General features: G+C 44.1%; 1 protein-coding gene across 1 annotated transcript in view; it reads right to left on the bottom strand.

Moving 5' to 3' along the window:
• KIF27 (kinesin family member 27) overlaps positions 1 to 26,888 on the bottom strand; it is a 1,524,306-nt gene that overhangs the window by 997,059 nt on the left and 500,359 nt on the right. The window contains exon 6 of the mRNA XM_044083686.1: positions 4,860 to 5,081. Coding sequence (XP_043939621.1) covers positions 4,860 to 5,081 — 222 coding nt within the window. The remainder of the gene's footprint in view (positions 1 to 4,859; positions 5,082 to 26,888) is intronic.

Here is a 26,888-nt window from a genome sequence, read left to right as displayed (position 1 = left end):
GTACAACTTTTTTTGGAATTTTCACACACTATATCAAATGAAAAGATTGATTATTTGGATATTACTATCTACAAAAATAACCTTAACAATTGTTTTGAGACTACCATTTTTAGAAAACCTACATATTCCAACTCACTTCTGCATTTCACCAGTTTCCATCCACTTCGTCAGATGAAGGCACTGGTGAAAGGACAGGGAGTGAGATTGGCTAGGATGATTTCTGATTATCAAGAATTTTTAGATCAAATACACACGTTAAAGGGAATGTTAACAAACAGAGGTTACCCATTACGGTTCATTAACAACATTTTGAAAGAGGTTACAAATAAAAGAAAACAAGGGATTTTTGTCCCTTTACTAGGAAAAGGGTGTGATGTCTCTTTCTTAGGTGATTATAGAAGGGAAAACAACACATTTAAAAGAGCTGGCATCTTTAAATACAATCAACAGTTCACAAATATTAGTAACATAATAGAACACAATTGGAACCTGTTTGGTACTAATCAGGAACATTTGGACATTGTAGGAATTGGCCCTAACATAGTTTACAAAAAAGACACAACTATAAAAAATATGTTGGAAAGAGTACAAGAAGGGTGTTCTGAGATCAGGGGCATGTTTAAATGTGGGTTTTGCTCACAATGTAAGTATATCTTGGAAGGGACGGAAATAAGAATACCTAACTATGGGAAATACACCTACAAGAAGAAATTTACTTGTAGTAGTAAGGGTGTTGTATACATAGGGATGTGTACCCAGTGTCCCTGTTTCTACATTGGCAAGACAATCAATGCCCTTAGGAGCAGGATGTACCAACACCTTTATGATATCAAAAAGGAGGACATGAAAAATGTATTGGCTAGTCATATTAAGAGCAATATAGGGCACATGTTTAGATTTTCAGTGCTCGATCAGGTTATTTTGGGAGACAGAGGGGGTCCCCTTAATGACTATTTGGAATGCAGAGAACTTAGATGGCAGCTAAGAACTAACACAGCACAGTTTCCAGGATTAAACACAAGTATTTCTATTAGTTCTGTCCTTAGGCTTAAAATGGAAGGTTATTAATGGTAAAAGAAAATAGTTATTGTTCCACATTTTTTATTTTTATTTTTCAGCATAATCAGAACATATAATATATGTTTTTAAATGTTTTACAAAATTATGGGTTCATCTGATGTAACAAAAGGGTTAATTCATTAACTCATTTTTCAATTATGATGTCATTTATTATATGAATGGGTCTGATATAAATTGAGTCAGTCTTGTAAAGTTTTGTATCTGTTTAGCATGGTATTCTGAGGAAGTTTTTATTAAAAACGAAAGTGCTTAATCAATACAGTGTGGATTTCGTCCTGTCTTTCCTTTCTGAGGTTCTTTGTGTTGGTACTTTGGCAATATGATTGTCAAAGGAGAGATTACTATCTACCTGGGTCCCCAGATCTCTTATTACCTCTTCTGTATTAAGGGGGCTGCCACCTATGTGGTAATTTGTGGGTGTTTTGTTTTTCCCAAACGGGATGACTATGAATTTTTTGGCATTTAGCTTCAGGCCATGACTTTGACACCAGGTGTCCGTCTCTGTGAGGCCCTTTTGGAGGATGTCCGTGTCAGCCGGAGAGTCAATTATGGCTCCCAGTTTGCTGTCATTGCCGAACTTGGTTAGCCATAGTCCTCCTGTGTTTGCCTGCACTTCTGAGAAGTTTATGCCAAACAGTAGGGGTCCCAGGTCCGAACCTTGCGAGACACCACTTGTGACTGGTTTAGAGTCGGACCTGGAGCCCGCTATTCTTACTGTGTGAGTTCTGTCTGTAAGCCAGTTGGCAACCCATCTCGTGACGTAGGGGTTTATGTTCAGGTTGGTGAGTTTTTCTGTAATACCAGAGTGGGGAATGGCATCGAAAGCCTTGGCAAGGTCAAGGTAGGCTGTGTGAACCACCTTTCCCTCGTCTATGGCCTTGGTGACTGTCTCAAAGAAGTCAACCAGGTTTAGTAGGCATGATCTGCCCTTAACAAAGCTGAACTGGGTCGGGTCAAGTTTTTGGAGGTTCCCAATGTCTTTGTTAATGAGTTCCATGATGATGAGCTACACAGCCTTGCAGACTAGGCTAGTCAGGCTTATGGGGCGATAGTTAACAGGGCCAGTTGTGGCCCCTCCTTTGTGGGGAGGAATAACCATTGCTGTGTGCCATTCTATGGGCACGTAGCCTGTGGAGAGGTTGAGGTTGAACAGCGTGTTTAGGTGGGGGGTTAGTTCGTTCTGTAGTTCGTGCATTGACGCTGGTCCCATTGACACTGTGTTTTTGGCTTTTGAAAGGGCTGTTTTCACCTGTGCGTCTGTGACTTTTGGGATACTGCACTTTTCCGGTATTGTTGTGGGCCCTTTTGGAGGTGAGAGGGGGGTGAAGTTTGCAATGAATCTATCTGCCAGGATGTTGGTAATATCAGTAGGTTCAGTATATTTTACACTAGTTCAATGCATATCTGCAAGTTGCCACTTAGATTCTTAACATAGCTAAAGAAGGCTTTGTGGTTATCTTTTGAATCCTTGGCTATTTTTCTTTCAAAGTTAGCCTTGGATGATTTCATGAGAGACCTCAGTTTCTTACTGATACTGATCAGGGACATCTTTCCTTCTTGGGATTTGATTTTTTTCTGAACTAGTTTCCTCCTCCTATTGTATAGCCTGTTTATGGCAGGGGTCCACCAAACTGGTTTCCTTCTCTTAGAGGAGTGAGTCTTGGTTTTGGTCAGCTACTGTGCTTGCAAAGAAAACATTGTCCTGCAACTAATGGTTTCTTAACTGTGAGAACTGACAATTAGAAGCTAATGCTCTTTATATTTAAAACAAAAGAGGAGCTGCCCATGCTGTGTGCTTAATTTACATAATTTCTAGATACCTTCTTTTTGGAAAGGCTGGGTCTCCAGTGAGCCACCCAAAATGCTTCCCTCCATATAATTCACAGCCTACCCACGCAATGAATTCTAAGAATACCTGGGTATACTGACACTGTATTATAATCTTAATTAGGATCCAATGAAGGGTCCATTTTCCTGATAAAGAATTATTTGTCCTCCTCAGAAAATAAGCAAGAGATTTTTCTTTTGGCCTGCCTTACCATCAGTGGAAGACATGCACTGGTCCTGCAAAAGTACCTGAATAGACTGCTGAGAAACTGCTTGCTCCTGCACTAACTTAAAATATTTCTGAACAAACTGCTTGTAGTCAAAAAACATGAAAAAAAGCTGCAAAGTGGAGGGTACTTGCATTGGTGATACTGATGTTACTGCCTCTGTCTTTGAAGATCCAGTGGTTTATTTTGGCATCTCCACAATGGTGTGCTTCCTTTTTATTAGGATTACAGACCCTGTTCCTGCAGTTTAATTTTACAATGCTTTGTTGTTCATACAAGAGTTTGACTAGGTTGCTTTATTTTATATGATTACAAGATTGGTTAGATGAGTCCTTTTTAAGGAGCTTCGTGACACATTTTTGAAAAAAAAAAAAAAACAAAGTGGAGGGTACTGCAACTGGAGGTTCTGATGTTATTTCCTTTGTCAAAAGGCCAAGTAGTTTATTTTGGCATATCCACAGTGGTGGACTTCAAATCTACTTCTTCGGATTAGATTTCCTGATCCTGCAGTTTAAGTTTACAAGGTTCTGTTGTTGGCATATCAATTGGATAGGCCAATTTATTTTACATTACCACTGGACTGACTAGATAATTCTTTCTTAAGCAGCCTACTGACATTGAATCCTTGTGAGAGCAACAAAGGAACTGCCAGCTCTTCCAAAGAAAGAACTTACCTTTTACAGATGCTCTCTCCTTATTGCCCTGTTTCAAATCAGACTTTTCTGTTTTGTTTTTTCCTTTCATTCCCTCAATTTTAAACAACTTCTGTCTTTTCTTTAAATGTTGTATTTTTGTCTTTGTTAAATATTTATAAAATGCCTTCCATCTCCTTGACCTAGTCATTTTATTAAAATAACTCATGTTTCAATAACATGCTGAGGCCCCAGACAAAATTAATGCTGAGTGTGGAAGTCTTTAGGGGAAATTTAGCTACCCACAAAAGTACTTGTTTACTGACTTAGAAAAAGATAAAAAAAAAATAATTCTAGCAAAGATGTTGGTGATGAATATTTTGAAAACACTACAATGACAGTTATTAAGGTAACTGATGAATGGTTAGCTACTGCACTTGGAAAGAAAACATTGCCCTGCAACTAATGGTTTCTTAACTGTGATAACTGACAAAGATGCATAGTAATACTATTTACATATGGGATCTTCAACTGACTGGGCATTAGTACCTATAATGTTGTATGATCTGTACTGGCCTCTGCAGGTAAAATAAGAGCTAATGAAAAATGTATTCTCTGATAATAAACTCAAATGCTAAGATTTACTGATACAGTGACTCTTTCAGAAGCGAAAGCTAAAGTTAATAATACAGTCATTCTTAGGTACGTCTCATGAATATGATGGCTGTCTTTCAGTGAAAAGAAAAAACAGCATGGTGGGACACTTTTTCTTTTTGGAACTCCACTGCTTCATTTCATACTGCAGCTGGTTATCAATTGTAAGCATTTCATTGTTAATGGACTCCTCCTAAGGGAAACAACCTCTATAGTACTGAGAAATCCTTGTTCATCCTAATTCACTGTTGTGCAGCCTATCCTTGAACTACATAATTTTACTGACTAGCCTGCCATGCAGCAAAGTCATGACTTCCCCAGTGAAAGGTAGAGACATTCACCATACTCCTATTATCAATTGCCTTGAACTAATCAAAGAAAATGCAGCATAAATTACCACCACAATTAAGTAAAATTAGACATAATTTTGACACTTTACCTTTCTGGAGTTTGGCCTAAGATCAGTAGAATTTGCGACACTAAAGGAGAGTGCCTGATGCTTATTATCAAGTGGCACACTATAAGGTCGCTTCTCTGCAGCCACTACTTTCTGTTCATCTTCAGATCCCACTTCAGGTATCAGCAATTTGTTTCTCTTAAGCAGTTCAAGTTCTCCTTTCATCCGATCATTCAAAAGCTGTTGTTCAACCAACTTCTCATTCTAGAAATTTTAGATCAGCAAGTAAGAAAAGCCTGGTTAAAATCTCTACCGACTTACTCATGACTTCACACTGAAACAAAATAAGAAGTTATGTACCTACCATAACGTTCCATGTTAGTTGTCTTCTTCTTGCCTTCTTTCTTGCTGGTTGGTTTCGAGCCGATCCTCGGCTCCGACTCGGCCATCTTCAAAAGTTTGAGAGCTGCTTACTGGCTCGAGGCCCCCCTATATCCCATGATGCCTGGCGCTAGATACCCAGATCTCGTTTGGTAAGTCTAACTGCAGACATAATAATAATAATAATAATAATAATAATAATAATAATACAGGAATCCTGTCCTAGAATGCATAAATCCTACTGAAGAGACTACTAGTCAGAAGGAATAGCCAGAGAAGACTCAGCCAGTGAGAAAAAACATAAGGAACTCTTCTCGGTCTACTAGGATAGGGGGATGGAGGGTGGGACGCAAGAAAGAAGGCGAGAAGAAGACAACTAACATGGAACGTTATGGTAGGTACATAACTTCTTAATGTTAAGTTGTCTATCTCGCCTTCATTCTTGTTGGTTGGGACAGCGTCCCTAGCACCTCAATTCTGGGTGGCTCATCGGAACAGACTCTTCAGAACAGTGGAACCAAAATCAGCTCTGCTCCTGGAGGCCACGTCCAGCTTATAATGTGAAATAAAGGTATGAGGACTGGCCCATGTAGCTGCTGCATAAATAGTTTCCATTGGCAATCTTGCCTGAAAAGCCACTGAAGTAGCTAGAGCTCTAGTGGAGTGACCTTTTGATTTAGCAGAAAGCTCTTTATTCCTTAGCTGATATATAAATGTAATAATAGATGTCAACCACCTAGATAAGGTTACTTTCGACACAGGTAGACCTTGTTTACCCTCAGCATAAGACAGGAACAGCTGGTCTGATTTTCTGATTTGCTTAGTTCTATGCAAGTAAAAACGTAACTGTCTATGAACATCCAACTGATGCAATTTGTATTCCGCCTTGTTGGAATAATTTGGAAAAAACACAGGCAGATCAATAGACTGATTCAAATTATTGTCAGAAGAAACCTTTGGAAAGAAGGAAGGATTAGTCCTGAGAGAAACTCTGTCATTGTGGAAAACTAGATAAGGAGGGTGAACACAAAGAGCCTGAAGTTCAGAAACTCTTCTGGTTGAAGTAATTGCAACCAGAAGAAGGGTTTTCCAAGAAAAAAACTTCAGAGAACAAGAAGCTGCAGGTTCAAAGGGGGGGCAGTATCAGGGAAGCTAAAATCAAATTTAGATCCCACGGAGGCGGGGGATCTCTCACTGGGGGCCTGAGTAAAGTAGACCCTTTGAGAAAAGCTTTACAAAGCTTATGGGACATAATACTAGTATCTGACGGTTTACTATTGAAATGTCGAACGGCACTACGTCGACTGTACTATAGTCGAACATGGAAGTTCGAAAATAGTAATGTCGATGTCAAAAAAACAATCTAGGAATGGTTTTAACATGGGTCGAGGTAGGTGTTCAGTATTACTCAGAACTACAAACATCTCTCCTACCTCGACCCATGTTAAAACACAGTCCTAGATTGTTTTTTTGTCGTTGACATTACTATTTTCAAACTTCCGTGTTCGACTATAGTACAGTCGATGTAGTGCCATTCGACATTTCAATAGTAAACCGTATCTGACAGACCTGTATGAAAGTTTGAAATTGCAGCTAACTGAACTCTAATCGTGGCAGAAGAAGATCCAGCATGAAAAAGTTCCGCTAAAAAATCCAAAATATGGTGCACAGGGGCTGAAAAGGGATCTATATTCCTAGCCTCTGCCCAGAAAGAGAAACGTTTCCACTTACTAGCATAAGTCTTTCTAGTAGTAGACTTATGCGATGATAAGATGATTTCACGCACCGAGTGGGAAATGTTCGGAAGCCTGGCTAAGGTCGGAAGTGGAGCAACCAAGCAGTGAGCTGGAGAGATTGAAGGGATTGGTGCAGCCCGCCCGATTGATGGATCAGGAGGTCTGGAACTGGGTCCAGGGTCCAGGGCTGCTCCAGAAGGTGATAAATGCAAGAACGGGAACCAAATTTGTCGAGGCCAGTAAGGGGCAATGAGGATCATCTTGCATCCCAATGTAGTAGCTTTCTGTATTAGTTTGGGAATCAGGGGAAACGGATGGAATGCATAAAGAAGTCCCTGAGGCCAATCATGAACTACAGCATCTCTTGGGGAGTGTCCGGGAAGAGGGAGGAGAGAGAAGAAATTATTGCACTTGCTGTTGAAGAGGGTGGCAAAAAGGTCGCAGCAAGGCTGACCCCATTTGCGGAAGATTTGGTCCGCCACTGTCTGATTAAGAGACCACTCGTGAGGCATGAGAATTGCTCTGCTCAGCCTGTCTGCTCTAACATTGGACTTCCCATTGATGTGCGCTGCTATCAGAAACCATTGGGAAGAGATCACCCACTGCCAGAGTCTGAGTGCTTCTCGACATAGGGGGTAGGACCTGGTTCCGCCCTGCTTGTTGATGTACCACACTACCGACATATTGTCTGTTTGAATTGCAATGGTCCCGGTGGGAAGAGAGTTGTGAAGAGCTTGCAACGCCAAAAGCACGGCCCTCATCTCCAAGACATTGATATGTAGATGGTACTCGTGAGGCTGCCAAGTGCCTTGGACTGTTCTGCCTTGAAAATGCCCCCCCCTCCACCCGATCAGGGAGGCATCTGTGGTCACCGTAGCCACTGGAGGAGGAAGAGCAAATGGTCTGCCCTGGGGTACTGATGGGAAAACCATCCACCAAGCAAGTTGGTTTTTACATGTCTGTGTGATCATTATCTTGTGAGACATTGGAAGTTGCTGGAAAGACCATTGGGTGAACAGCATCCACTGAAGTATCCTCATATGAAAACGAGCAAGGGGAACTAGTATGATAGCCGCTGCCATGAGACCCAAGGTTTTTAGGACGAATCTGGCCTGAATTTTTTTGCATCCTAATAAGACTTGCACATGTCGGCGAATATCTAGCACTCTGTCTAATGGAAGTCTCGCTGACATGTCCTTTGTATTTAAGTTTGCGCCTATAAAGGTAATAGATTGACAAGGCGACAATGTAGACTTTTCGAAATTTATTGTGATGCCTAGTTTGGAGCAAGTTTGGATGGTGTAGTCTCTGGCTCGCAGCAGGTGATGTCTGGTGGTAGCAGTAAGGAGCCAGTCGTCTAAATATGGAAACACCTGGAATCCTTGCTGTCTCAGGTGAGCGGTAACTACTGCCAAACATTTGGTGAACACCCTGGGGGTTGTGGTGAGACCAAAGGGGAGAGCTCTGAACTGATAATGACTGGCTCCCAGCCGGAAGCAGAGGAATCTTCTGGAGCGTCTGTCCATTTTGATATGGTAGCACATGTCCTGAAGATCTATGGAGTACATCCAATTGTCCTGACCCAGAAAGGGTAAAATGGACTGTAGCGTGACCATCCAGAACTTCGTTCTTTGAACAGACCTGTTTAGTCTGCTGAGATCCAGAATGGGTCTCCAGTCCCCTGTCTTTTTTGGCACCAAAAAGAACCTTGAGTAAGTTCTGGATCCTTGCTGGTCTGCTGGGACTGGCTGGATGGCTCTTTTTCTTAGCAGTTTTGATATTTCTTAAACTGCCTGATCCCTTAGATTGGGTGGAACATCTGGAAGGGATTTGTTGGGAATGTAGGGAGTGTGAAAGAAGGGGATTTTGTAGCCTTCGGATATGATAGACAGTACCCATTTGTGTTGTGTTATACTTTGCCAGGCTTTTGGGTACAGTGATAATCTTCCCCCGACTGCCTCCAAAGGTGGACAGCCGGGCAGCACCTCAGGGATGCTGGAAGGGCTTGTCGGAGAAAGATTCTCTTTGGCCCTGATTTTGCAGACCCCCTCTGCCCCGAGGGCGGCATCTATTGTTGTTCCCTCCTCTGCCCCTGGAGGGGAACTCTCCACGTGTGTCAGGCACGGCTCCCTGGGGTTTCCGCAACCACATCTTCCCACTCTTCTGACCCTTGGGATACGGACTTGAAGGAGTGGAAAAACGGACTCCCACAGCAGAGAGAGTCTTACCTTCCTGCTCACACCTGGTAAGGGTATCCTTCACCTGTGGTCCAAAAAGAGCAGAACCATCAAAGGGGGTGTTGGTGAAAGACGCCCTGAAGGGTTCCGCAAAGTTAAATAACCGCATCCAAGCATGCCTCTTCAAGGCCACGCCTGTGGCCCTACTCGCACCATCAGCTGTATAAGAGATGAGCCGCATGGAGGAGTTTACTACCGAATTAAGAGTCACCAGCTGGGAGGCAACCTTAGCCTGGGCCCCTGCAGCTGATGGATCTTGAAGGGTATCTCCTAGTTCTTTAAGGAGATCCCTTTGAAGGCGGGTAAAGTGGCACAAGTAGTTCAGCGACCTCATGGAGAAGGTCGCTGAGGAAAACATCCGCTTCCCATATCTGTCCATCGTCCTAGATTCCATATTAGGGGGATGGACAGATGAAGAAGTTTCAGCCAACTCCTTTTTTGTGGCTGCTGCTACCACCATGGCATCAACAGGAACACCCTTCATCAGAAATTGCTTGTCCTGTGGTGCAGTAATAAATTTTGTGGGTCTTCGGAGGGTTGGTTCCACTGTGTCTGGGGCTGACCACGCCTTCCGAGCCACCACAGACATCAGTGGATCGAAAGGCGGAGACACCCAGGAGGTGGAGGGTCGGGAACCAAACGCATCCAGGAATACCAACTCATCCTCGGAAGGGTTAAGGGTAGTCCAGTTCCCCCTCTGCCTAAGTATCTCAAGGATGTCTGAGAAAGAGACGTCCTCAGAGGGGGGTCTCGGGGACCCTTCTGAATCCTCTAAGTCGGTATCTAAAGTGACAGACTCAGGGGAGTCAACATGCTTCCTCTTGCATTTCCTCTTTCGAGGGGGCTCCTCTGAATGATCAGGGGAGGCCTCGGAAGAGGAAAATACACCCAATGGGGTGCCCTGGAGCGCTTGTTCCCCATGCTTGGGGTCTGGAGGAGGGGCAGAGCAGACGCAGGCATCATGGGGGGAGGAGCCGATGAGGCTGATCGTGGGGCTGACTCAGAGGCCTGCACACTCCTCATGACCTCGAAGGCGCCCCTTCCCGATAGCGGAGAAGGCTCTGGCTCCGAAGAGACCGGAATCCTTCCCGGCACCAAGAGAGAAATGGCTCTGAAGCCGATGTAGGAGCCGAACTCACCTGCGCCAAAGCTCCGAGAGGGAGAATGGGGTCGAACAAAGGTCCGATGCCACTTGCCCCCTTGGAGCCGACGAGGGAGTCCCAGTGCCCAGATCCCTCCAAGGACGGCACCAAGGAGGCGATCGGAGCTGACGACGGAACCGAAAGGGTAGGTATCGGTGCCGACGGTTCCACGATCCGAGCCCCAGCAAGCTCCGGCTCTGAACTCAAGGGATGAGTCAAAGGAGGAACTACTGCAGAGACAGGCGGAGCCGAACCCTGATGAGGGGGGCTGGATAACATTTTAGCCAGGGCCTGCGATTTTAGAAGCCTGCTCACCACTCTCTCCAAACCATGGTCAGATAGTCTAGAAGACCGAGAAGAGTGGGATCGGTGACTTCACTCCAACTGTAACAGAGGCGACCCTGGAGCCAAGCGTATCGACTCTAGGGATGGAGATCTAGAGCGTTTTCAGCTCACTGACGGTTCCGACAACAGAGTCAGGGCCGACTGGGATACAGGTACTTCGGTTCCAGCCAGACGCCACGCCCAACAACGGCTCTGAACTGGGAGCCGACAGCTTCGTTGGCTTAGAAGGTTTCACTGGCTGGGCCTTAGCCGGTGACCCTTCAGGTTTGAGCAGACCCCTAAGGTTTAGCTTATTCCTACGCTCCTGCAGGACTCTTGGAATAAATGGCACACTGAACAAGAGTCCTGCAGGTGTAGGGCGCCCAAACAGTAGACACAAGAAGTGTGACCATCTGTCAGTGACATCTTCTGACAGCATGAATCACACTTCTTGAATCCAGATACTTTCGTATCTTTAGACATTCCTGTAAAAAGGAAATCAATCACAGAGAAAAAGCAACAGAAGGGAAGTAGGTAACTAGTAAAAAACACACGCACTCAACACAAGTTACCACACCATAACAGCACACACACACTCTATATATCTAAGAAATAGTAACTAAACTTGTTGATATATAACAATTTCTAATAAAACTACTATATTAAAGAACAAGGATTAGCCTCTAACTAAAAACGGCTACCTTGAAGAAACAAAAGGGGGAGGGGGGAGGGGGAAACTCTCTAACAAAAACTAGTTTCCGAGGGAAAGGAGACTAAATTACAAATAGCTAACTAGACCAGTAGAACTACTATAACTATAACTACTATAACTATAATACAAACATTTTTATAAAAGCTAACAATAAAATAGAAAAATATGACCTGAGCCAGCAAAAGCAACCTTGCAGCAGAAGCGGCAAACAAGATCTGGGTATCTAGCACCAGGCATCATGGGATATAGGGGGGCCTCGAGCCAGTAAGCAGCTCTTGAGCTTTTGAAGATGGCCGAGTCGGAGCCGAGAATCGGCTCCGAACCAACCAGCAAGAATGAAGGCGAGATAGATAACTTAACATCCAAGAGTTACAGAATTTGCTACTTTTTAAGGCAATTGTATCCTTAGTTCGAGAACTTGGTCCAAGAGTGTTAAAAACACTAAGACTCCATGCATGTATTCATTGTTCAGTGAAACATTTGCTCTCATGAAATAAAATGAGAAAGTTGAAATTTGAGAGAAAGCAAGATGTAAAAAAACACAAAGAGAAAATATTGCAGGGTGTAGTACAGAGATAACCTGGAGAAGGCAAAAGTACAGTTTTGTACCTACCATAAATGTAGATGTTCGAGTGTATTCACTGCTGCAGTCATTACACTTGGGTTATCCTGCCGTCAGCCATAGTTCCAAAGTCTTGGTCCGGCGTCAGTTAGTGTCGCTTCTTCCCTGACGTCGGTGCGACAGGGGTATAAGATGCAGCCGACACCATTTTCTTCAGTTTTTCTTGCCCCAGATGTCAGGTGCCCCCAAATAGGTAGGCAATACATGTTGCTAATAAAACATACATAAAAAGTAAAACCAAAACCTTCAGTTACCAGCAAATACACCACATAGGTAGTATAGAGTAGAAAGGTATAGATAAGTACCAGCTAAGAAAGAGGGGATGGAGGGAGGGTAACCTGAACTGCAGCTGTGAATACACTCGAACATCTACATTTATGGTAGCTACAAAACTGTACTATGTTCATCGTGTTTCACTGCTGCAGTCATTACACTTGGGTTGAATCCCAAAGCTAAGGTAGGGTGGCTAGTTCTATAGAGGATTTGGGGTGGCCATGAGGCCCTGCAGCACTGCAGTGGCAAAGCCAGCTCTGGATTTAGAATAAAGAGGCAAGTGATAATGTTTGGTAAAGGTGTGCACTGAACTCCAAGTTGCAGCTTCCAGGATATCTTTGGTAGGTACTCCTCTAAGGTAGGCAGTTGAAGTGGCTGTTGTCCTGGTGGAATGTGGCCTAATGTTGCTAGGTACAGTTTTCCCATGCTGTGTGTAGCAGAAACAGATACAGTGTCCTATCCACTTTGAAATGGTCTGCTTTGAAATAACCTTCTCCTGTGATCCTGCAGCATATGCTACAAACAATTGCTCAGTTTTCCTGAAAGCTTTTGTTTTGTCCAAGTAGAAACGTAGATGTCGGTGTATGTCCAATGAATGCAGAAGTCTCTCTCCTTTATTCTGGGGATTTGGATAAAAAGTTGGCAAATGAATAGTTTGGTTAAGAGTCACACTGGAGACCACCTTAGGCATAAATGAAGGGTTTGTTCTTAAAGAAACCCTGTCTTGGTGAAAAATGATGAAAGGCTCCACTGCCATTAATGCCTGTAACTCTGAGACTCTTCATGCTGAGGTTATTGCCAGAAGCAGAGCAGTTTTCCATGACACATATTTTAATTCTGCTGAACTGGCTGGCTCAAAAGGAGGTAAAGTTAGTTTTTCTAAGACAAAATTGAGGTCTCAAGTAGGTGTTGGTGCTCTCCGGGGAGGTCTTATGTTTTTAGCCCCTCTGAGGTACTGTTTTAGCAATGGATGAGAGAAAATAGGAGGATCTGTGTTGTAATGAGCTGAGATGGCAGAGGCGTGGATCTTAATGGATGAAAAGAATAGGCCTTTGTCCAGCATCTCAGTTAAGTATTGTACTAGCTGAGGAATATTTGGGACAAGAGGGTCAAAGCTTTGAGCCTGGTTCCAGGCACAGAATTTCTTCCACTTTTCTGAATAAGATTTCCTGGTGCTAGGCCTCCTGGCCTCCAAAATGACATCCATAACAGCTTTAGAGAGAGGTGTTGTCTGCATGACTACGGAATCTGCCATGCAGCCAGGTTTAAGGTTTTGAGCTGGCTGTGCAGGATCTGATTGTTTTGTTGAGTCAGAAGATGCGGAATTTGAGGTAAAATCCATGGTGGGCCTTGAGCTAAGTTCTTTAAGATTGGGTACCAGTGCTGGCATGGCCAGTCTGGGGCAATCAGGATCATTTTTGGCTTTTCTTGTCTGGCTTTTAGGAGTACCTTTGAAAGGAGAGGCAGTGATGGGAAGGCATAAACTTTTAGGCTTTTCCAGCTGAACAAGAGAGCATCCACTTTCCATGCTTGTGTGTGGTAAGTCCTTGTGCAGAAATTCTGTAGTTCGTAATTCACTGGGGAGGCAAAAAGATCTATGTCTGGGCTCCCCCATTTTTGTGTTATCATGCTGAATACTTGTGGATTTAGTTTCCACTCGTGAGGATCCATGATGTTTCTGCTTAAGTCGTCTGCCAGAGTATTTTTCTTTCCTGGCAGGAATTGTGCTTGCAGGTGAACTTTATAGGTTAGAGCTGTGTTCCACATGGTCATGGCTTGCCTGCAGAGGGGATAAGAATGAGTGCCCCCTTGCTTGTTTATGTACCACATAACTGTGGTGTTGTCTGTCTTTAGTAATAGTTGTCCTGGATGCAGAAGGTCCTTGAAAGCTGTTAGGGCATTTTGTACAGCTAGCATCTCTTTTTGATTGATGTGAAGATACATTTGGTCTGCGGCCCACTTGCCCTGAATACATCTTCCTGCCATGTGTGCTCCCCAGGCGTAATCTGAAGCATCTGTTGTTAGTGTCTGCCTGGCTGTGGGTAGAGTGAAAGGCTGTCCCTTGTTGAGGTGACATGCCTGTGCCCACCATCGAAACTCCTGTTGTAGGCAGGGAATAAGTGGAATTACTGCTTCCAAACTGTGACAGTGTTGAGTCCAAACACTTTTTAGGTACCATTGTAATTTCCTCATATGCAGTCTGGCATACGGTATTAGTAGTATGCAGGATGCCATGAACCCCAAGACCTACAGAATTTTTCTTGCAGGGAGTTGGGTTTTTGTTGCCATCAATTGAAAGTACTGAGTCAGTTGCCTTTGCTTGTCTGGCGTGAGATAAGCCATCTGGGCTGTTGTATTTAAGCTGGCACCCAGGAATATTATCTCTTGTGAGGGCACTAGTTTTGACTTCTTTTCATTTACTGTGTACCCTAGGCAAATTAGCAATCTTTTTACAAACGCCAGATGCTTTAGAAGAATGCCCTTGCTCTCTGCTTGAATAAGGCAGTCGTCCAAGTATGGGTATATTTGAATTTCTTTTTGTCTGCAAAATGCAATTACTGGTGCCAGGCATTTTGTGAAGACTCTGGGCGCAGTAGATAAGCCAAAGGGCAGTGCAGAGAATTGGTAATGCATTGAACCAGCTATGAATCTAAGGTATCTTCTGCAATTTTTTCTGATAGGGACATGCAGGTATGCCTCTTTGAGGTCCAAAGTAACAAGCCAAGCCTTCTTGCCCAGCATGGGAAGAAGCTGCTGAAGAGTCAACATTTTAAATTTTGGAACATCCAGCTAAGTATTTAGAGTAGAAAGGTCCAGTATGGGTCTCCAGGCTTTGTCCTTTCTGGGGACCAGGAAAAGTCTTGAGTAAAATCCTTGTCCTTGTTCCTGTTGTGGCACTTTTTGAATAGCTCTCATGTCCATGAGGGCTGTAATTTGTTCTTGTGCCTCTGCCCATTGATTTTTTTGGCAGGTCTGGCATTCCTTTTAGCCTTGGTAGAGTGTGAAAGTGGAACCTGTAACCTTGAGAAACAATATTCAGAACCCATTTGTCGTGGGTGATTGTATGCCAATTTTGTGAAAAAGTGCTAGTTTTCCCCCTAAGGGAGCTTCCAAAAGGTAAGTGCTTGGCATTTGAAGTGGGAAGTCATTGGGACTGTTTCCTATAAGGTTATGACTTGTCTTCCCCTCCTTTTGGGGTTGAAGCACCCCACTGTCGTGGTCTGTAAGAGCCTTGGGGCTGAGATCTGCCTCTTGGGCATCTGTATCTGCCTCTCTGTGGTCTGTATGACACTGGAAAGGACCAATTTTTGGAGGGCCAATTTCTGCTAAATCGAGGTGGCTGTGCCTGTAAGAAATCCTTCACTGTTTGCATAGATTTTGCCTTATCCTCCATTTTCTTTAATACCTCTTCTGCCTTAACACCAAATAAAATATCCAGTAATTTAGCCTTAACATGATCAGGTAAAACTTGTTCTTTTAACCAAGCATGCCTTCGTATCACAGATCCTGTAAATGCTGCTCTACAAGAAGCCTCTAACGAAACAAAACCACATTGCAGAGTATGTTTTCCCACTTGTTCAGCTGCATGCAATAAATCCTGCATTTCCTTATTATCAGGATGTTCTGAACTTGTAAGCATTTTCTGTTTTAACAGAGACATTAAATATTGTTGGTATTTAAGCATGTGAAACTGGCAATTTAAAGCCCTCACTGCTAAAGTTGCAGAAGTGTAAACTTTCTTCCCCCATCTGTGTAATGCTCTAGAATCCCTGTCAGAGGGAACTGGATTTTTAGCTGTGGAAGCCTTTACCCCTTTGGGACCCTGGGTAATAGTTTCTAGGTCAGCAACAGGGTTTTTATAAAGAAATTTGTGAGAATCAGGGACTCTGTAGTACCTGTCTGGCTTGATTGGAGCAGGGGGTAAAGAATCAGGATTTAAACTAGATTTAGAGAACACATCATCCACAATATCTAACACTGGCGGAATAGCAAGGGGCCTGTGCTGAGGCAATAAAAGAAAGTCTCTGAGCCTTTTCTTGGATTCTGAGTAATCCTGGCCCTCCCAATGGAAATGCTCCCTCATGGTATGTAAAGTTTCCCCAAAAGAGTAATCCTCAGGAGGAGAGGCTGAAGGAATTGATTCTTCAGATTCAGAGTCCTCATAGGGGGGCAAAGAGTATCCCTGGTCTGAAGAGGAATCAGAAGAAATGGAAACCTGGTCAGAGGAATCATAGTCTGTATCCTGCCTAGGCCTTTTATCTGGAGGGGAATGGGAACCCCTGATCAGAGTAATTAAGTCTTTGGCCATTTTAAGCATCTGTTTTTAGGCATGGAGGCCTGTCCAGGTGAATGCTGTACTTGCTTCTTTGTCTTTAATGGAGTTTTAGACTTGGCTGTAGATTTAATGGTGAGTTGTGAAGGTCTGAAAACACCCTCAGAAGCCAATGCCTGCTCAGCGGCTCCGGACCCATCTGAGGGGTTAGTTTCCGTAGACCCAGTACCTTGAGTTTCCAGAGGCCTGGACATCTCCACGTGGGAGTTGGAGGCGGCCTGTGGCTCTGAGGTAGCGGGTGTCAGGGGCTGTGAAAGCGCCTCAATGAGAACCGGCGACTGGCCTAGAAGAGGCTTCATCGTCAGTTTTGGGCCTCGGATGCCTGTCCTTATCCTTGCCTTTGCATTTTTTGTGTATTCTGGTCGTCGGTTGCTCCGACGGCATGGTATAATTGAACCTTCGGCCAAAGTAATGGCGAGCAAAATCAAACCGACGTTTAATAGTGTGTTTGTTAAATCTAGCACAAAACTGACAAATAGTGACGTCGTGGTCTGGGCCTAGGCATGGAATACAGTAAGAATGAAAATCCTTATGAGGTAATTTGCTTCCCACAAGAAATACAATTATTAAACGATTACTGACATCGGTCTGAGGCAAGAAAAAGTTTCCCCAATGGGGTACTTAGCTTTATTGAAGACTTCGGTTATGAAATTCGAACTGAAAATCTCAGGAGTCGGCTGACCGGCACTTGCGAACTGCTTTTGCTTCGGGCATCGCGCGGCAAGAAAGACTGGAGAAAATGGTGTCGGCTTCATCTTATATACCTCTGGCGCACTGATGTCAGGGAAGAAGCAACCGACGCTGGACCAAGACTTTGGAACTCTGGCTGACTGCGGGACCGCCTGATGGCAGGATAACCCAAGTGTAATGACTGCAGCAGTGAAACACGATGAACATCACATTGTTCCTAATGTTTGATAAAGTCCTGCAGTGTTAGGAACAAATAACAAAAGACTTCCAGCTATCAATTAGCAATGTATGCTGATACTACACATAACCTGAAAGCTGAAGGCCATGCATTTTACAACTGTATAAAGTGTCCGCCCCAGAATTAAAAACAAAGGATTGTTGTATGAGGTAGTTATGAATAAAATTACTAGTTCTGAAAGAAATAAATATACTTTTTAAGTCTAGCTGCAGGTGGACACCAGTCATTAGCCTGATACTCTGAGAAATAAGACATCACCAAGGGCTCAAAGAATCAGTCTCACACTGCAGTCCTTGCAGCATATTCTGGCTATATAAGAAAACTTTTCTGCTATGCCTGAATGTGGGATTATGTCAAAAGCTTTAGTCAGAATGAAGTATGCGGTATGTGACATCCTTTCCTCTAGTGACCTTTTCAAAAAAGTCTACCAGGTCGACTGAGCATGACCTGCCTTTGACAAATACAGACCGAGATGGATCCATGTCCTTACTGATTAGTTCCATGATAAGTCTTTCCATGACTTTCCATATGAGGCTGGACAGACTTATGTTTTTGCAATTGCGTGGGTCTGTGGAAGGTCTTCCCTTATGCACAGAAATGACTGCAGCTGTTCTCCATTCGCTGAGTACAAAATCTGTATGAAAGCTGCGGTTGATCAGTGTTGTTGGGGGGGGGGGTAGCTAAATCTTTCTTCATGCTATTTAAAATGCATCCAAGGGTATTGCCAAGACCCATCACAATGCAGTATTTTTAGATTTTGTTACCATTTTTAGGACTTTGTCTTCTGTGATAGCTGCAGTCAAGCTAGTGTCAGGTATATCCTGAGGGACAGACATGGGGGACAGTGGAGTAAAGTTACATTGACCTTATTAGCCGTAGGTTCACTATATTTTCTGCCTCAATGTAGGTAACATCATTCATAATCAGCTCAGTACATTGCTGCATTTGTGCTTTTGAGATGAGGAACAGCAGATAAAATAGCAGCAATGTGAATAAAGGCAGGTCTGTCATAAAAACAAGACTCTGAAGATAAAAAAAACAAGACCAGCCAGCACAGCTCAAAATAATAAAATCCACTTTAATATATGTACAAACACATGGTAACTGCTTTCACGTCCAGATTAAAGGCACTTCATCAGACCAAAATGCACAAAATCAAACATTTATATAGCAACCAACCATTAGAACCAGTTAATAAAAGCATCCAATAAAACAAATCACATGATTTAAGTACAAGATTTAAAGGGACCATGTCATTCAAGACAAAGCATTTATCAGCTTGTAATTTAATAATGTATTTTACTTTTGCTTTCTCAGTAATGTTACTAAAATCACCTCCCCTTGCATCTTTATGCAGGAGATATAACACCAAAAACCTAAAAATATGTGTTGATCCATGGACACTAACATGTTTAGCAAGGGCATTAGTTAACTTAGTCTTCCTTATATCACTCAAATGTTCAGTTATCTGTTCCCTTAAAGATTTGTTCATCTTCCCTATATAGAAGCACAAACATTCAACACAAAATGCAAAGTAAATCAAATCAGTACTCCTACAATTCGCAAAATCAAGGGTATACTGCATATTTGTACCTGGGTGAATAAAATAATTCTGTTTTGAAATATACTTGCAAGAAATGTAAGATCAGCATGGAAAAGTGCCTATCCATATAAACGTCCTTCTAGTAGCCTCATTCCATTTATAACACAAGCGCTGCTTAAGGGATTTACTATTTTTAAAACAAAAGCTGGGTCTTTCTCCAACAAGACCTCATATTTTATCATCTGTTTGCAATATAGACCAATTTTTCTTAATGATGTTACTGACAAGTGAAACATCACAAGAATAGGTAAAGGGTTCTCGAGTTACATTCCTATTGGATCTAGCCAATCCAGTACAAGCATCAGCCAATCCACTTGTGGTATTACAATGATGGTAACTCCACCTCTTCTCTCTTGATGAACCTCTCTTACAATAGAATCAATACCATTGGTTAAAAGCGCTCTATTAACAAAATCATTGGTCATATCATCTACAACAACATTAAATGTTAAATAACCACTATTGAATGAACCATTGATTAGAATAGTTGAAACAACATTATTGGTAGGTCCAGCCAAGTCTATAGATGCATCATACAATCTACTAATAGTATTAAAATATGGTTTAGTCCTAACCTTTCTCTCTTGATAGACCTCTATTAAAGTAGAGCCAATTTCATTGGTTGAATAACCCCTATGAACAAATTCATTAGTCAACACTGGAAAACGTTTCTGTAGATGTAGCTCATCATTGTTCAAGCTAGTAAACTGCCTTTTAAGTACATTCTTATAAATATAGTTTGGATGCATACTAGTATGATGTAACAGGCTACTCTTCTTGCAAGATTTGGTACATACATTGGTTCTAACAAAACCATCTGATAGCTTAGTAATAGTCACATCTAAAAAATTAATTGTACTTCGTGAAAACTGTGCTGTAGACTTAAAAAAAGTGGTTGTTTCTTCAATATAACATATAACATCTTATAAAGCAAATAAAAAAGGACCTGCCCACAGCAAAAACACATCTACAAAATGTTTATAAAACCTTATATATTCAACATACTGACTGTTCTGTAGCACCTTACTAGTCTCCCTGTATATTAACACAGTTTTAACATAACTGCTGGCACAGACAGTACCCGTAGCCACTCTGAGTATCTGTAAGTAATAGTCATCATTAAACATGAAAATATTGCTCTGTAAAAACTAACTCAAGAAGTGAACATACTGGCTCAATCAAATTCTTTGAAAAAGCCCTATTGTTAGACAAAAACAGTCTAACATACTTGAATGCCAGAGTCATTAGGTATTACTGTAAAAAGAGAACAAATGTCCAAGATGACAAAATAACATTCAGAAATATCTCCAGTTCCTTGAACTCAAACTGTTTAGCATCCTTCAGGACAGATGGTACCGTGTCAAGCAATGGCCTTAGCTTTTTCTCTATAAACACTGATAGGGGCTCGGCCACCCAAATGAAACTGGAAACAATAGGTCTAAAAGGAGGAATATCAGGATTTTTATGTATCTTTGGAAGGCCATATATAATAAGAAGTTATGTACCTACCATAACGTTCCATGTTAGTTGTCTTCTCTCGCCTTCTTTCTTGCTTGATGGGTTCGGAGCCGATCCCTCGGCTCCGACTCGGCACTTGCTAAGCTCGAGAGTCACTTTTACCAGCTCGAGGCAGCCCCATATCCCATGATGCAAGGCGGTAAGTACCCAGATCTCGTTTGACGACAAAGGGCAATAGCACCAAGCATAAAACACTTCCAAAGGAAGAAAGAAAACTTACAGGATGGAAGAAGGACCAGGTCTGAATGGTCTTCAGCATAATAATTTCTTATAATAAGGTCTGTCCAGGCCTGGGGGAAGGAGGGAGGGTCGCAAGAAAGAAGGCGGGAGAAGACAACTAACATGGAACGTTATGGTAGGTACATAACTTCTTAATGTTAAGTTGTCAATCTCGCCTTCATTCTTGCTTGATGGGACCGCGTCCCTAGCACCTCTATCCTGGGTGGCTCAATGGAACAGACTCTTGAGGACTGTAGAGCCAAAATTGGCTCTGTCCCTGGAGGCCAAATCCAATTTGTAATGGGAAACAAAAGTGTGAGGAGTGGCCCAAGTGGCCGCTGCACAAATAGTGTCTAAAGGAAGTCTAGCTTGAAAGGCTGTAGAAGTAGCTAAGCTCCTAGTTGAATGTGCTTTAGGTTTTGAGCACAGCTGTTTTCCCCTGAGCAGATAAATTTCAGAGATGACCGAAGAAAGCCATCTGGACAAAGTCACTTTAGAAACAGGAAGGCCTTTCTTATTATCCGCATAGGAAACAAAAAGTTGATCAGATTTCCTAAATTTTTTTGTTCTGTCCAAATAATATCTGAGTTGACGGTGGACATCAAGACAATGTAGTTTTTGTTCGGCTCTGTCTGAATAGTTTGGGAAAAATACAGGAGATCAATGGATTGATTCAAATTTGTCTTTGAAGCGACCTTAGGCAAAAGGTCGGATTAGTTCTCAAAGATACTCTGTCTTTGTGAAAACCAAATAGGGGTCGAACCGATAGAGCATGAAGTTCAGACACCCTCCTAGCCGATGTAATAGCCACTAGGAATAAAGTTTTCCAAGAAAGAAATTTCAGGGAACAAGAAACAGCTGGCTCAAGGGGAAGAATCAAGGCTGTCAGCACTAAATTTAGATCCCACTGAGGAGGAGGATTCCTGATTGGAGGCTTTAGTAGGAAAATTCCTTTCAAGAAGGCCCTGCAGAGCCTATGGGACATAATATTATGATCTGCACCCGACATGAAAGTTGGAGATAGCAGCCAATTGAACTCTGACTGTGGAAGAAGAGTAGCCTGCATGAAAAATCTCTGCTAAGAAGTCCAGGACTGCCTGAACAGGGGCAGTGAAAGGATCAATATTCTTGGCCTTAGCCCAATAAGAGAAACGTTTCCATTTGCTTGTATAAATCCTCCTGGTAGAGGATTTTAAAGAAGCTACTATGATGTCTCTAACTGAGTTAGAGATCAAAGGAAGCCTGGCTAAGGAAGGAAGTGGAGCAACCAAGCTGTGAGGTTGAGAGAAGGGATAGACCGGTGCAGCTGACCGGATTGGTGAATCAGAAGATCTGGCACTGGGTCCAGATGCCACGGCTGCACCAAAAGGTGACGATGGAGGAACGGAACCAAACTTGTCGAGGCCAGTAAGGGGCAATGAGAATCAATTTGGCTCTCAAACGGTAGCTTTCTGGATAACTTGAGGGATCAGAGGAAATGGAGGGAAGGCATAAAGAAGTCCCTGGGGCCAATCCTGGGTCAGAGCGTCTCTGGGGGGGTGGCCTGGTAGAGGGAAGAGACAGAAGAAGTCTGGGCATTTGCTGTTTTGGGGAGTAGCAAAAAGATCGCAACATGGACGACCCCATTCCAGAAATATCTCTTCCGCTATAGATTGCTTGAGAGACCACTCGTGAGGCATGAGAATAGCTCTGCTCAATCTGTCCGCTACAATGTTGGTTTTCCCAGGGATATGCGTTGCTACCAGAAACCGATGAGAGGAGATCGCCCATTGCCATAGTCTGAGCGCTTCGACACAAGGGGTAGGACTTGGTTCCGCCCTGTTTGTTGATATACCAAACTACAGACATGTTGTCTGTGTGGACTGCAATTGTCCCTACGGGAAGAAAGTCGCTGAGGGCTTGCAACGTTAAATGCACTGCTCTCATCTCCAGGACATTTATGTGCAGATGGTACTCGAACGGCTGCCACGCCCCATGAACCATCCTGCCCTGATAATGACCCCCACCCGATCAGGGAGGCATCCGTGGTGACAGTGGCTATCGGGATGGGGGTACAAAGTGTCTGCCTTGGTGAACCTGAGGAGATGTGATCCACCAAGCAAGATGATCTTTGCAAGTCTGTGTCACCAGAATCTGGTGACGATTGGAAGTTGTTGGTACGACCACTGTGTGAACAGCATCCACTGAAGAAGGTGCATGTAGAAGCGAGCCAGGGAAGAAGTGTAATGGCCGCAGCCATGAGGCCTAATACCTTTAGAACCATTCTGGCCTGTACTTTCTTGTTGGCTAGAATGATCCTGACATGACTCTGAATGTCTGAAACTCTTTGATCTGTAAGGGTAGCTGACATCCTAACAGTGTTTAAGTTTGCGCCTATGAAAGTAATAGACTGGCAGGGCGATAAGGATGACATTTCGAAGTTGATCGAGATGCCCAAATGAGAACAAAGATTTATTGTGTAATCCCTGGCTTGAATAAGCTGATGCCTGGTGGTGGCTGACAGGAGCCAGTCGTCGAGATACGGAAACACCTGGAATCCTTGACGTCTCAGGTGAGCCGTGACCACTGCCATGCATTTGGTGAACACTCTGGGGGCTGTAGTGAGACCAAAGGGCAGGGCTCTGAACTGGAAATGACTGGACCCCGGCCGAAAGCGGAGAAATCTCCTGGAGCGTCTGTGAATTTTGATGTGATAGTACGCATCCTGAAGATCTATTGAGCACATCCAGTTGTCCTTCTGTAAGAAGGGCAGAATTGACTGAAGAGTGACCATTCGGAATTTTGTCTTCCTCACAGACTTGTTGAGTCTGCTGAGATCCAGTATTGGTCTCCAGTCTCCCGTTTTTTTGGGGACCAAAAAGAACCTTGAGTAGATTCCGGGCTCTGAATGGTCTGTTGTAACTGGCTGAATGGCTCTTTTTTGCAGTAGTTTTGAGACTTCTAACTCTGCAATTTCCCTGGTGGTACATCTGGAAGGGAATTTGAGGGGAAAGGACTTTCCTCGAAAGGAATTATGTAACCCTTGGATATGATCGACTGTACCCATCTGTCTTGAGTGAGGGAATGCCAGGCTTCTGGGTACAGTGATAATCTTCCCCCGACTGCCTCCAAGGAGGGACAGCCGGGCAACATCTCAGGGATGCTGAAAGGGCTTGTCAGAGAGAGGCTCTCTGTTTCACTGGTTTTGTGGACCCCTCTGCCTCTAGAGCGCCTGTTGTTGTTACCCCTCTGCCTCTAGGGGTAAACTGACCACGTGAATCCGGGCGTGACTCCTTGGGATTTATGGAACCACATTTTGCCACCTTTCTGTCCTTTGGGGTAAGGTCTAGAAGGGGTGGAAAAACGGACTCCTACGGCAGAAAGAGTCTTGCCGTCCTGCTCACACCTGGTCAAAGTTTCCTTCACCTGAGGGCCAAACAAAGCTGACCCATCAAAGGGAGAATTTGTGAAGGACGCCTTAAAGGGATCTGCAAAGTCACATAGCCGCATCCAGGCTTGGCGTCTAAGAGCCACACCTGTACCTGCGGCTCTACTCGCTCCATCAGCAGCATATGATATTAGCCGCATGGAGGAGTTTGCAATGGAATTAAGGGTTCCTAGCTGCGAAGCAATTTTTTCCTGAGCTCCTGCAGCTGTAGGATCCTGAACAACATCATCTAGCTCCTTAAGGATATCCCTTTGGAGTCTGGTGAAGTGACATAGGTAATTCAGCGAACGCATAGCAAAGGTCGCTGAGGAAAACATCCGCCACTGCATCTATCCATGGTCCTAGAGTCCTTATTAGGAGGATGGACGGGTACGGAAGGATCTGCAAGTTCCTTCTTGGTGGCAGCAGCCACCACCATGGCATCAGCGGGGACACCCTTAGCGAGGAATTGCTTGTCACACGGGGCAGTGATAAATTTTGAAGGCCTCCTAGGGACTGGCTCTACAGAGTCAGGAGCAGCCCACGCCTTTCGGGCAATAACCTGCATCAGGGGGTCGAAAGGCGGAGACACCCAGGAGGTGGAGGGCCGAGATCCAAACGCCTCTAGGTATACTGACTCATCCTCAGAGGGATTATTGGTGGGCCAGTTTCCCTCTGTCTAAGGAGTTCTAGGATGTCTGAGAAGGAGACATCCTCAGAGGGGATCTTGGGGATCCCTCTGACTCATCAAAGTCAGTATCTGAAGTGATAGACTCGGGGAGTCTACGTGTTTCCTCTTACAAGTCCTCTTCCTAGGAGGATCTCCAAACATCAGGAGAATCCTCGAAGAGGGGAAATTCCCAATGGGGAAACCTGAGGCGGAGGATCTCTGGGTCCTGTAGCAAGAGAAGTGGCAGAGATGTCAACAGGCACTATAGAGGGAGGAGCTAAGGGAACAGACTGCTGGCTGATACCAGTGGCCAGCACACTCTTCATCACCTCGAATGCTCCCTCCCAGGCAGGTCCGAGAGAACCCGCTCAAGAGCTAGGAACTCCAGGGACCACCGAAAGGGAAGTCTCCGAGGCAGATGTCGGAGCCGAGCTCACCAAGGCCGAGGCTCCAAGGGGAAGAGCAGGTTCGGACAAGGGTCCGATGCCACTCACCCCCTCGGAGGAGACCATGGAAGCCCGCCACCGAATCCCTCTAAGGAAGGTCTCGAAGAGGAGATAAGAGTAGAGGCTGAAGGAACAGAAGGGGGTATCCGTCCCTCAGCCGTAGCAGTAACCATTCCCGAAGACTCCAACTCCAAGCTCTGGGGTAGAGTTGAAGGAGGAACTGCAACGGGGTGTGGACCAATAGTCGTCTGTTGAGACGGACTATGTAACATTTGGGCCAGTGCCTGTGACTTAAGTAATCTATTGACCACTCTCTCTAAGTCATGGTCAGAAAGCCTGGATGACCTTGAAGATCGGCTCCGATGGCTCCGTTCTGAGAGGAGAGGTGAAGCCGGAGCCGAAAGTATCGGCTCCAAGGAAGGAGACCTAGACCTCTTCCTCGAAGGAGCCATCGGAACCGATGAAGCTATTGAACCTGTCGGAGCCGACAACTTATCGGAGCCAACAGGTAACCTCGATGCATCGGCTCCAGCCGGAGCCGATACAGCCACAAGAGTAACGGTGTCGGAGCCAACACCGATGCCTGAGCCACATGGTGGTCGGAACCGATCGGAGCCGACACCGAAGTGGTCGATGCAGATTCGGCACCGATAGCCATCAGTGCCGAAGGCTTAGTTAAGCCAGAATCGGCTCCAGCCGGAGCCGATCTCGACTCAGAACGAGTTGGAGCCGAGGCCGCAGGCTTTGACACAGAAGCCTGGGCCTTGGAAGACTTGGTAGTCTTGGATGGAGCCGACTTAGCCGGAGAGCCCTCCGGCTTAAGAAGGCCCCTCAGTATCAACTTATTCCTTCTTTCCTGCAGGACTCTCTGGCTGAAAGAATGACAAATAGCACAGGAGTCCTGCAGGTGAAGAGGCCCCAGGCAGTACAGGCAAGAAGTGTGACCGTCTGTCAGAGACATTTTCTGACAGCACGAGTCACACTTCTTAAAGCCTGAGACCCTTTCTTTTGACATGGTGCAAACACAGACACACACACCAGTCAAAGAATTAAATTAAATATAAGGTATAACTAAAAAACACACACACACACCCTAACAGGGGGAGGGATGGGATGGGAAAAGTCTGACTAAAAAAAAGAAGAGACAGACAAATTTCTGTCAGAAAATGTTTAAAACTAAATAAAAACTAACAATAAAGGGTTTTAAGTTAAAAGGCTAAATTAGCGAATTAGTAAATCACTTACCAGGAGCTGGTAAAAGGAGGACCTCATAAGCGAAGCGGCAAACGAGATCTGGGTACTTACCGCCTTGCATCATGGGATATGGGGCTGCCTCGAGCTGGTAAAAGTGACTCTCGAGCTTAGCAAGTGCCGAGTCGGAGCCGAGGGATCGGCTCCGAACCCATCAAGCAAGAATGAAGGCGAGATTGACAACTTAACATCAGGAATTATCGAATGCTCAACAACAAGAAACTTGAACAACCTCATCACTTATGATTTATACATCAGCAAATCATAGTG

Source organism: Protopterus annectens, chromosome 9.part0, assembly GCF_019279795.1.
Source record: "Protopterus annectens isolate FY-2018-M chromosome 9.part0, PAN1.0, whole genome shotgun sequence".
NCBI classification, from domain to species: domain Eukaryota; kingdom Metazoa; phylum Chordata; order Ceratodontiformes; family Protopteridae; genus Protopterus; species Protopterus annectens.
Note: the sequence above shows the minus strand (reverse complement) of the source record. Positions and strands in the feature narration are given on the sequence as shown.